Raw genomic sequence first — 11,972 nt, forward strand, 5'->3', positions numbered from 1 at the left:
GGAAAACGAGGTTCCGCGGCTGCTTTCTACAGGGTCGAAACAGTTTTAGAAAGTGACGGCGGCGCATCGTCGGCGATGACAACGGCGCCGTCAGAATTATTTTTAATCGCGGATTCAACGCCTAACGAACCGACAACGACTCGCGGATTCCCCGGCTGGTTAGGGTGTAACCTCCGGTTTTTTTCGTCTCGATCGAATTCTCCCGACGATCGTATCTACCAAAACTGATAAGATAGGTGTTATCGAGCTACGTTTGCTCGTGGCATAGTGTTTACGTTATATCCCGATTGCAGATAAATACTAACAAGTCGCGAAAAGTGGAGTATTACGCAATCCACTCGTTTACTTAACAATTTCGTAGATACCGCTGGATTGGGGAACGAAAATAGAACGATCGACTTCTCGACGGATAATAATCGCCATCGTCGCGATGAAAATCGGTGTAATGCTTTTACTTATTCGCTCCTTGGCTGGACGGTATCGTAAAACACTGAAACATGAATAATTCATTAGTACCTAAACATCGCGTTTCCATAAATTGGTTTTCATTCGAGCTGGGCATTATCCAATGGACGGCAATAATTGTTTGAACGATGTTCGAGCATCTGTGGCGCATAAATTGCTTCCCACAAGTTCGCACAATAGTAAATAAGTGGCAGTTATCGTGCCGAAGACTCCGGCGCTCCTCTGGCCGAATATCTAGCGCAGTGAAACGAATTTGCGCGCACCAATGGCGGATGGCCCTGAGCTACAGCCTCCAGAGGACGCTGGAGGAACCGTGAATCTGTTGAAATCGTTTAAGACGTTATTATGACATAATTCGGGCATTGTACGCGAAGCCTTTCATCGGTATCCGACCGAATGAAGCCCGGCCTGAAAGTCATTACGAAATGATCGCGATGCGGAATGATATAGAAAGTTCATTGGACAAAGACCCTTTATCGTCTAACACGGCAATCGACCCAATAACGTATTGATAAATATAATCAGTCTCGTTCGCATCGTCAACCAACCTACATTCATCGGACCCGCGGACGCGAAAGCCTCTTCAACTAGCATCAACACGCCCCCCGCGCGAACACACAAATATTGAACTTTCTGACTCCAGCCATTTTTACAAACGGCGATCGATTTCCACAGCTCGTCTAATAGAATCGCTTCCACTAATTAGATGCGGTTGCCCCAAGGTTGTTCTCAGTTTTTTTCTGCGTGAATGGCAGGAACATTGCAGTTACCATCAATCTTCCGGAACGTATTCATTGACCATTAATGATCATTTCGCTGTTCGATCCCGTTATTCAATGACTCTATCGTATTAAAACGAAGCTTGAATATTTTCATTGAAACGATCGTTTTGATGAATCGTACGAAACGATGTCTGTTCTGTCGTGGCGAAGGAACGTTTTCTCTCGTCAGGCCTCTTCGAAATCGAATTACGATGTATCGCGATCCATCTTAATGGAACAATTCGCGGAGCGACCTATTTGCATCGTCTTGACTTGAGCGCATACAGCTGCACCGATGCACAATTTCTCTGGTGGCACAGATCGTGTCAAGGCGAGTCGCAGAAAACGAAACCGAGTTTTCAGGCGACATTAAACCGTTCAACGAGGGGACTAACGTCGCTAATTAAATCGAGAACGGTGTGCCGCGAGAGACGAGCTGCAGATTTCGCTGCGATGCAACGGATAACGATTTGTTAATTCGAGCAGATAACGCTACAATCACTCGGATAATAATCGGCGCCGGTGATCATAAACGCAGCTCGAATCGCGTTTCATTGTTACGCATTATTGGACCGCGTATCGATGGAACCGAAATCCCGTTCAGACACGGCGGAAACCGCGCCTTTTCGATCGCTCGGATCTTATTTACATTAGCGTCTTCGTATTCGTTCGCACGAGTCTGCGAAAAGAAAAATCTATTCCATTCGTTTCACTTTTCCCGTTTTCATACTAAGAAAAATAGGAAGCAGAGCATTAACATTTGAAATATCCGAAAGGTGGTTTAATCGCTTTTGCCCGTGGATGGCTGAATCATCTGAATTACAAATTACATACAGAGATTAATAGAGCGCAATACTATTTCTGTTGTTTCGCTTCGCTCGCTTCCGTACTAACAAAAATAAAAACTGGAGTAGATACTAAAATTTGAAACATCCAAAAGGTGGTTAATAGCCTGGGCCTGTGAATGGCTCAATCTGAATTACAAATGTACAGAGATTAATAGAGCATTAATAAAAGAATCCATTCACGTAAGAGCGATGGTTTGTAGGAAGTGGAGAAGAAATAATCGCTTATCTCGGTTCTTTACCGCGTATAATAATCTCGTTTACATTATGGCTTGTACAGTGTATGCAGCACTTGGAAAGTACATATATACACACCAGCGATGAAGCAGGCTTACAGATTTCTAACATTTGCTCGCAGAGTGAAAATAGCGAACGCGTGGATAGATTCTAATGGACGCGTGAAAACGCGAAAATGATGCTGGTCGCAATGCAGTAATTGTTATATAACAACGGCAGAAATCGAGACCCAACTCGTGTATGCACGAATACGTGACTCGGTCGACACGTACCAACAACTCGGTATGCAAATTTAACTGCAGGAAGATCCGTTTGTTAAACGCTTCGAAGGCCTCGCGTTGGCCTACGCAAATTTTTCAACCAACGCGACTCATGAACCTGAAAAAAAGAATGCCACTTTTACTTGACGGTACTTGGATCACCGTAGAAAATTCGTAAGCAACAATTTACCCCCGATTAGCAAGTTACAAAATCGATTCCACTAACGCGATAATACTTACAATTTTAAAATCGTCTGAAAATCGAGTCGATCTTTTCGAAGATTTTTCCGTACGATATTTCGTCGTTCATTTTGGACCTAATTGCGTCTATTGTAAAGTGCCAACTTTCATCTTCAATACGAGCCAAAAATGTCCGAAAATTCCATCGGGAATAAATTCTAAAAATGAGAGAATCTCTCAAAATCGAGTCGATTTTCACCTAACTGACGCGATGGTCGGATTCAACCGATTTTTCAGTATGATTTCGTGATTATTTTTGGACCTACGTGCATTTATCAGAAAGCGCCATCCTCTGCCGTCAATTTAAACTCTCAAACGTTGAAAAATTCCCATCGGAATACATTTTAAAATTGATTCGAAAAATTCCCTCTACTTCGTTTGAATTTAAATTTCAGTACGCCATCTTCCTCCAGAGATCGCTACTGTCCACTAATCGAAATTCGATTGTTCAACGATGCTCATTTGTAAACCGACCGTCCCGTTTATCCTTCAAACTTTGCTGCTTTTCAATTGTCATTTTATTTAGTTCTCGTAAGGAGTATTATTTGAATAGCTCATCGAAAATGAAGAAATGGATAAACACGAATCTATCCCAAGTCTTGAATTTTCCCGTTACAGAAGATCTCGTATCGTAAGAAACTTAACCATAAAAAGTAAATACAGTAAATAAATCGGTATTATACGATCGTTCATTTCCAGATATATCATGTCAATGGAAAATGAGAGAGATTTGAACGAGTACTTGACATCTCTGCTGGATTGTAGTAATCCTAGACACCGGCAATTCATCGCAGAATTGAAAAAACAACAAAGTTCGTATCGTTCATTTCTGTAACATATTTTCCAAGCCAGGCATACATTCACGTTGGTTGTTTCTAGCATTGTACAAAGATCAGGGATACAAGAAAGCAAATAACGTTGACGACGAAAATACGAAGCAAAATGGAAAGAAAAAGGGAAAAGTAAAATCGAAGGAGAAGCAAGAAAACAAACAGGTACATACCCGAAAACATTTCTACGACACTTTGAAGTGGTAAAATGACCGGACATTATTTGTTTAGTTCCAAGAAAATGTAAAGATAGAGAAAGTAGAAAAGAAGAAAGTAAAGTATGTCAATTTATATTCGCAAGATGGCAAGTCTGAGACAGTTTTGTTAAAAGGTACTTTCTAAAAATACAGTAAATTGTTCGCTAAGACGAACAGACGAAAGTAGACTTAATACTCTCTTAATACAAAAACATTTTACTAGGCAGACATAAATGCGATTGCGAAGGGAAGAGACATGCGTTGATCAACAATTGTCTGGAGTGCGGCAGAATAGTTTGTTTGCAAGAGGGAGCTGGCCCCTGTTTTTTCTGTGGGAAGCTCGTATGTTCTCCCAAAGACCAAACGATCCTCTCTCACAGTACCAAACAATCTGATCAGCTATATAATACGTTAATAAATCAGAAACTTCCTAAGGAACTAGAGGACTCCATCAAACAAAGAGATAGACTTCTTGAATTCGATCGTTTCGGGTATGTACTGTATATCGCTTTCTTGAGAGAAAGAAATAACTTGATTTATTGTAGTACGCAGGGTACAAAGGTGATCGACGATGAATGCGATTACTATCAAACGAACAACATGTGGCTGTCAGCTGACAAAAGGGAACAGCTGAAAAAATTAGAGGAAGAAAAGAATGCAAAGAGACACATGTCCCGTCTGGATAGAAAAGTCAATGTAACATTTGATTTCATGGGTAGAGAAGTGGTCGAAGAAAAGCCTATCGATGAGTATGACGAGTTTGACGAAGATCAGCTTGTAGACATTTCTGATGCAAGGTTTTTGAATGAATTTGATGGTTCGAATGTATGCTTGGATGTAGAATGCAGTCGTCCAATTGTAAGAATATTAAAAACAAATTTATGCAATAACGTTTGTTATAGCGAAGGGTAATACAAATATTTTTACAGTATGTAGAATCGGATGAGCCTGAATCGCGTGTTATGAGAAGCAAGGTTTCATCCAAAATAAAAACCATTGTTCAAGATAAGGAATATTTAGAAATGTCTGATTTAGGAGTGTGTTTGAGCATGCATCAGCCGTACGCATCTCTATTGGTAGCTGGGATAAAAATGTAGGGAATCGTGTAATGTAATCATTAAGTCTATATGAAAATATAATAAGGCTCTCATAATCTACTGGATTTATAGGCACGAAGGACGAACTTGGTACAGTTCGCACAGAGGGAGATTATGGATAGCTGCAACAGCTAAACAACCAACTAGGGAAGATATTTCTAGTTTAGAACAGACTTATCGCATTCTAAAGAATGGTTGGCGCTTAATCACTAGACTACGGATTTTTATGGAAATTCAAGTGGTTAAAATAAAGATCCGCAGTCTATTAATTATCATAGTATCGCAATTATCTATTACTAACGATTACCTATTCCTTTAGAAAAGATTCGGTTTCCTGAAAGTTATCCGACTAGTTGTTTATTAGGCTGTGTAACAGTGACTAATGTTTTACCTCAGGAAGAGTATAGAAAAATTTATCCAAATGGAGAGAGCGAAAGTCCATACGTCTTTATATGTGAGAACTTCCAAACGTTGCCAATGAAATTTCCAATATCGGGGAAGCATAAGATTTGTAAGTAAGATTATCGAGGTGCGTTTATCATACCCGTTTTAAGAAGCTTATAATTGTTATCAATGCTTGCAGATAAGTTGGATACGAAAATACATCAAGCAGCTTCTAAAATGTTGGAAAAAGCTATGAAAAATATTAGCTAATAATGGAAGTAGTTCAAGTATTAACGAGTGCGCCGTCTTAAAATTTGATTGAAATTACAAACTAATAAAAAAAATGCAATTTTCTCGCAATATATAATAAATGTTATTTATTATTTGTACACAATAGAATATATATTACAACGTACACATAGTTTTGCAATATGTTACAGCAACCATTACAAGATTTATATTACACTAATCGCTTTTTTTGTATGCGATCAATGAAAAAATATTAGCAGTTTTTTTCTATTATATTTAAAATATCAGACTTCTGCAATATTAAAAGTAGATCTCGGTAAGGTCATCCTACGACAAAAGTCTATAAATTTGAAGTACAAAGGGAACATGTTTCTTTGAAGTGTGGCGTTAGAAATTTTATTGTTCTTTTAAATTTAGAGTACTATATAGTTATACGTATTTTAAAAACATATTGTAAAATCTATCCTTAGTAACAGAAGTCCCGGGGCACTTGAAAATAAAATTTGTACTCGTAAACTAATAAAAAAAAATACGTCTAAAAGCCTAGCGTACAATGTGAAAACACTCGAGCTTAATTGATCGAAACACGATTACATGATTATAATGTGATAAACAATATATTGCATCGCCTAAAATAAACGCCTAAGATAAATATAAATAGAAATAAATTTCGAACAAAAAATGGCTTAAACATTGTTAACAAATAACTCGATTAACTGGGAATGTATAAACGAATATGAAAATATTCTCTACGAATTTTCTCTACAGAATATACAATTATTTGTTGCAGTTTTAAATTCCGAACTTACATACCAACAGGTTGCTTAGTTTGAAATGATACAACTGTATTAATTTGGATATTGTGCAGTCTATCGATGATTATATTATTTAAATTTCTTATGCATAGGTACGCAGGTGTTGTGTTTCTATAATCATATTATTTAAACAATAAATACACAAATCAATTGAAGATAACAAGTTTTTGTATATCCGCGTCAATAACGCAACATTTAATTGAGCTGTTCAAGAATAATTATTTTACGATCAACATTCTATAGACTAGTATTTAGTATTCTTTTTTTTAATAAAATACATTTTTTGATATCAAAATGATTAAGCAAAAAAAGTGATAATATATATGTATAAATAAAGTCGCGTAAAATTTCACAAAAAGAAAAAAAAAGAGGAAACCATAAACGCCTATATGAACTTACAAAGTACATATATGATAACAGTACGGACTAATATGTTTCATTCTAAATAACATTCCAATATATCTCCAATACATATTTTCTCCTCTAAAATCGAATTTTTTTTATGACTCCATACTGTGAATAAAATACAGACGCTGTAGAATAAATAGTTTCCATATAACTTCCAGTATTCTAAAGTATTTAGGCTATCAAATATAATCAATAAATCTTGATTCATTCATAATCTTTAGGTAAACATGCGTATATGTTTAAATACTATATTGTCGAATCAAATCTGTAATTGAAACTTCGCCAACGAACCAGGCTGTAATTACATTCTGATTCTGTAGATACACCTGGATCCACTTTTCATTCGGTGAATGGATAGACATATTTGTTTAATAAACTTTGTTGCGCCTTATAAAATGTGGTTTATTAATATACCCATGTTCCAACAACTTTAAATCATTTGTACAATTTGATCCGACAAAACATGGTATCCGCACATGCCCATTCTTACCCTCTTTCAAACAAGTAATAGGCCACCACAATATTACCACAATACTAATACATCCATATCACAAATCTACTATATTCGAACGACTTTAAATAAATAATTTTTATATCTCCATTATATATTTTTTTCAGACATTGTAAATTCGATTAATATGGTAATACTCTTTCAATTTCCCCTACGCAAAGCGATCAGAAGTAATTGTTAGCACTTATTCGAAACAATCTCGGACATTGTAAGTGTCAACAGATTCTCCTCGAACACTTTACACATATTTGTATATCAGGACAGCTTAATGTATCCAGGCAATGTACTTACCATTTCTCTTTATTTTCAAGCACGTGAAATATTAACCCTAGAACGGATACGTTCATTTTCCATTTACAAATGCGTACATGGGATTTTGTTGCCACCTCACGCATAATTTTCTTTATAATACAAATTTGATACAATGTTACCTCCCAAAAGAAAATCAACAAAGGGAGCATCAATTTGAAAAATGTGCTGTATCCGTTCTAGAGTTAAACGAAGATGCTCGTTTCGAATAATTTCTCTATATGTAAGTAGGTGAATCCTTTAAACTGGTACCACAGGCTTCGCATATCGAGACATTCTGCTCGTTGACCAGGGTGCATTTCGGACATTCTTTTCCACCGCTGGCTAATGGTTTATCCTCGTTCCCTTTGCGTCTAGATTTCCCACACATTTCACAAATATCTCTGGACGAGCAATTAAGGTACGTACAAGTGGCACAGTTCCACTTGTTCTCCACCTGCGTGTCATCTTCCTTCTGCGAATGGGTCAGCTCAAAATTCTTCAATGTGTCCGCGATCTTCGCTATTTGATCCGAGGATCTATGGGACCGTTGAATCGGAAGCGTCTGACTGCCGTGTTTCTTATCTTTATTGTGCGAAGGTAGATGACTCTCAGACGATGCATCGGCACGATACCTATTCGAATCGGTCAAGTCGAAGGACGAGGACTTCTTCTTAAACGGTAACGTATCGTGATGATAATGTCGACCGTTGGTCACGGACAGGTTGGTACTATTCCCATCGGTTCTCGTACCTCTCTTTTTCTCGAATCGGTATCCGCTGTGCTTCTCGTCGTTGTGATTCTGCTTCAACGTTTTCTGTTTGTTCGTTCTAGAGTCGCAATCTCGTTTATGCAAGATGTCCTCTCGATCCCCGAGATCCTTCGAATAGCCTAGACTTTCTAAGTTTCTGTACACGAAGTCCCAAGAGTCGTAATTAATTCTGTCGATGATCGATTTCGCCTTCTTGTCCACTTTCCCGTATTCGTAATGATCTCCGTCGCTGGACTGCTTCCTATAATAATCTACTTCGTCCAAGTCGGGTGTCCGATGGGAGGACTTCCGGTTATGGAGTTTCTCGTAATTCGTGACAGAGACAGGCATGTCCACCTCGATCAATCTACCCGTAGGTACTCTCGAGTACGTCGGCATTGTAGTGTAATAAGAATTCGTGTGAACGTCGCTTAAATATTTGTTTCCGTGCGGCAAACAACCGTAAGCGCTGCACCGGTTCACGAAGCCATGCTCCAACGGCGGAAAGTATCTGGGCGTTGTGTTTGTGTCCTCAATGTATCTGTAATCCGTTTGACAGGCGGACACTGGCATGTTATAATTAGGAGGCATTATGTGATAAGGAACCGATGGTGACGCCGTGTCTATGCACGTAGGCTGGCCGTAATGATAGTCCCTGTAATTCTCTATTTTCGTGCGATTTTGGTGCATCTTCTCGAGGAAACGATAATTCAATGCTCTAATCGCCTGCTCCGGTGTACCAACATGATTTTCCCTGAACTCTAACACCTCCAGCCAGGAAATAGTACAGTTTTGCGAAACATTCTCCCAGATTTGTTTCAATATCTACATCGAAAATCATACAACATATCGGTAAAGATGAATTTTAACGGGTAAGGTAACACCTTTGCAATCCTGGAAACTGGATAGTTTACAGATATTACCTGACACTCAACAAAAGCTACTATCGCGTCTCTGCTCACACTGGATACCTTATCAGGGTCTATAGGACCTTCCAAAGTAAGAACACCCAACCCTGTATGTTTATATCCCATTTGTTCAAACATTAATTCTGCTCCTATTAAATTCGCCTCAACTTCATGTTTATAATATCCGCTATAGGTCTAACGAATTAAAAAGAAATAGATTAGTTACAGTTCTTTATAACTGTGTTTAGTGCAGAAAAATATGAATATAGTATTAACCCTTAACGTTCTATATTCTTTTCTCCAAGGCTGAGCCAAAAGATTGGCAGCGTACAATGAAATCGCACTCCAGGCAGTCACAGCTCTGTAACCACTAAAGGCTTGTAGATTGGCTGCTGATCTATGCAATATATCCGCAGTCTCTTGAAAAACATATTTATTCTCATTCGGGACAAGGCAAAGGTATTCTTTGATAAAACCTGAAACAAATACGAACAAAGGTCAACATCTCGCCGAGGAATTAAACTCTCTGTTAACTACCTTCTAGTTTGTGACGCTGTTGCAACTTTAAAGGACTATCGTCCGTTTGTAAATACACCAAATGGCTTTGCTCTAATTTCATACTAATTTCTTGCAGTCTATCTTTTCCTCTTGTTATTAAGTCATTTGCCATTGTTGTTGCTGAAAAGAACAACTGTCGTTCATTGTCGATACTTACAGGTATACTTACAGGAGTATTTGAAATATTTTATACGCACAAAACACTTGAGAATTATAATATTGCTACGTCGAGTGTAAGACACTGAAAGCTCAGCGAATCGCAAGGAAGTTTATGCAGGAATAACATAAGAATAAAATTGGTAAAAAGCTAATTGTAAGAAAAAGATGTGTATTAGTAGTTGATGTTTCGCACCTATTAGAAACTCCTAGGAATGCAGCTTTAAATCAGAATCTTGATTCAAACTATGGCTAGCTCCAACCTAAAAATAAATCCTATATTTAGAAGCACTGCTGCAGTGTTTATTCCAGAGGCTACCACAATATATTCTCTATTTGGAAGATGCTCCATCTCAGGTCGAACTGGCCGTCGAAGTTTTTATCACGCGTTAAGGACATTGTACATCACTTCATAAACAATAAATATTTTTCTTCGCAACTTTTTTTCTTGGTTATGTTGCAGTTATGTCACAACCACCGAGTATATATACGCTAGAGATCGATGCGTATCTTGGATCGGAGATGTCAGTTCTCCCACTATGCGTAAAAATAATATTATCTTGACATTGTTGCGTGGCCAATTAGGACCAGACCGATGCCCTTGAAATACCGAAACACTCTGCCAGTGACTGCGTAGTTGTAAATCGACAAAAATTTAATCTTTTTAAACAATTAAATTTTGATGCATCAACAAATTATGAACCGCAGCATTAGTCTCTACAGTTGTCTACAGTCTACAATATGTTCAATAAATATATATAGTTACTCTTCACTGGCAATAAACTATATATGACCTTTTTACAAGGAGCTTCGTAAGAATAACAAATTGAACTGTATGGTGTGTATTCGTTATACTTGCTGGCAACATATCTTTTTAATACAATGATGATGTTTTATTATATAATGATGGTACTTGAAAGGATTCGTGTGAATTCTTATGAAGATTGATGTGACTGATTCCGTATTCATATGTTTGTGGCTATTATTTTCGAGTGTTATTCACCTTCATAATATTTCTGTGCGTACCGATAAAAATAATGTTTATTGTATTGAATGATTATTGATTGTTATCAGTAACAAATTTATTTTTAAATGATTTTAATCATTTCTGTTTGTTGCTTCGGACACACGATACACAATTCATATTTGGCGCCATTCAAATTTGTACTACTAGAACTAGGACTATTTCGAAAAATTGTTTTGTGCAATTAGTGTACGAATAGAGAATAGATCCGACTTTTACTATATTTTTTATTAAATAAGTTCTACGCGAATATATAATATCAACATCTGCAAAATTCTATGTACAGCATTGCAGCGGAAGTATTTGAAATAATGGAACTCAAAATTGGTGGGTGCAAATTTTCCAAAAAATAAAATGACATTTATCAATTCTAAGTATAATAGTATTTTTTAAAATAACCACAATCATCGACGAAATAAAATAATAAAGAACATACTGGAGAAAATCCAAAGTTCTATCGCTTTTCTGTTTTCACGAAGTGCTTTACGTCAATAAGTCAATATCCCTTAGAATATTTTCGACGAAAATCAGTCTCATGTAATAGAGACACAGAATAATGGTAGAGGTATACTAGTAAGTTTATACCACCTACTTTTAAGAATGCCCATGCAATCCTAATACTTATTAGGAATGCAGAATAAACGAGAATAGTAGGGGTAAAATATTCGCGCCATCAACTTTTCGAAAATGCTTCTATATAGTTCCCTAATTCGCAACAGAAACGTAGAACAATCATAAAAGTATTAGATGAAGATTTATAATATAACTTAAGGTGCAGTTATAGTGGAGCGGCAAGCATCGATGATAGCGGCGCGGTGAAAACAAACCAACTTCGTGACAACATTTCAACACATACTAAAGAAAAAGTACATATATGTATTTTCTTTGTTTTTCTTTTTCTCACCGCACAGCTCACCTCGCTGCTCCACTATAACTTTACACTTAGAGATTTGTAATTTATTGGGATAGTAAATAACAGACGAACGCA

At 37.2% G+C, this 11,972-nt stretch overlaps 2 protein-coding genes across 3 annotated transcripts; one reads left to right on the forward strand and one right to left on the reverse strand.

Moving 5' to 3' along the window:
- The first annotated feature begins 3,230 nt into the window (after positions 1-3,230).
- LOC143214976 (activating signal cointegrator 1) lies at positions 3,231-5,687 on the forward strand. The gene is made up of 10 exons (XM_076436623.1): positions 3,231-3,439; positions 3,508-3,620; positions 3,688-3,803; positions 3,870-3,969; positions 4,059-4,326; positions 4,381-4,693; positions 4,765-4,928; positions 5,005-5,126; positions 5,252-5,443; positions 5,516-5,687. Exons 1-10 carry the CDS (start codon positions 3,372-3,374, stop codon positions 5,584-5,586), a joined length of 1,527 nt encoding a protein of 508 aa, XP_076292738.1. The 5' UTR covers positions 3,231-3,371; the 3' UTR covers positions 5,587-5,687.
- Tamo (PUB and ZnF_RBZ domain-containing protein tamozhennic) lies at positions 5,666-10,706 on the reverse strand. Of its 2 annotated transcripts, none has more exons than XM_076436614.1 (5): positions 10,157-10,706; positions 9,784-9,924; positions 9,523-9,722; positions 9,262-9,441; positions 5,666-9,163 (listed from the first exon to the last, which is right to left on the reverse strand). In XM_076436614.1, the coding sequence occupies exons 2-5, from the start codon at positions 9,914-9,916 to the stop codon at positions 7,826-7,828; spliced, it is 1,851 nt and encodes a 616-aa protein (XP_076292729.1). In that variant the 5' UTR covers positions 9,917-9,924; positions 10,157-10,706; the 3' UTR covers positions 5,666-7,825. The 2 variants fall into 2 exon arrangements, with proteins under 2 accessions (XP_076292729.1, XP_076292730.1); XM_076436615.1 differs by lacking the exon at positions 10,157-10,706 and adding an exon at positions 10,002-10,145.
- Positions 10,707-11,972: the final 1,266 nt, after the last annotated feature.

The sequence above is a fragment of the Lasioglossum baleicum genome, chromosome 13, assembly GCF_051020765.1.
Source record: "Lasioglossum baleicum chromosome 13, iyLasBale1, whole genome shotgun sequence".
NCBI lineage: Eukaryota > Metazoa > Arthropoda > Insecta > Hymenoptera > Halictidae > Lasioglossum > Lasioglossum baleicum.

What these genes read in the sequence shown, in the direction of transcription:
- LOC143214976 (XM_076436623.1), top strand. Translation starts at nt 3,372, where the DNA reads ATGAAGAAATGGATAAACACGAATCTATCCCAAGTCTTGAATTTTCCC. An exon ending in TGAGACAGTTTTGTTAAAAG is followed by an intron (nt 3,970 to 4,058) that starts GTACTTTCTAAA and finishes ACATTTTACTAG; the next exon opens with GCAGACATAAATGCGATTGC. An exon ending in CTTGAATTCGATCGTTTCGG is followed by an intron (nt 4,327 to 4,380) that starts GTATGTACTGTA and finishes GATTTATTGTAG; the next exon opens with TACGCAGGGTACAAAGGTGA.
- Tamo (XM_076436614.1), bottom strand. Translation starts at nt 9,916, where the DNA reads ATGGCAAATGACTTAATAACAAGAGGAAAAGATAGACTGCAAGAAATT. An exon ending in AAGAATATAGAACGTTAAGG is followed by an intron (nt 9,442 to 9,522) that starts GTTAATACTATA and finishes TTAATTCGTTAG; the next exon opens with ACCTATAGCGGATATTATAA. An exon ending in TAGCTTTTGTTGAGTGTCAG is followed by an intron (nt 9,164 to 9,261) that starts GTAATATCTGTA and finishes TTTTCGATGTAG; the next exon opens with ATATTGAAACAAATCTGGGA.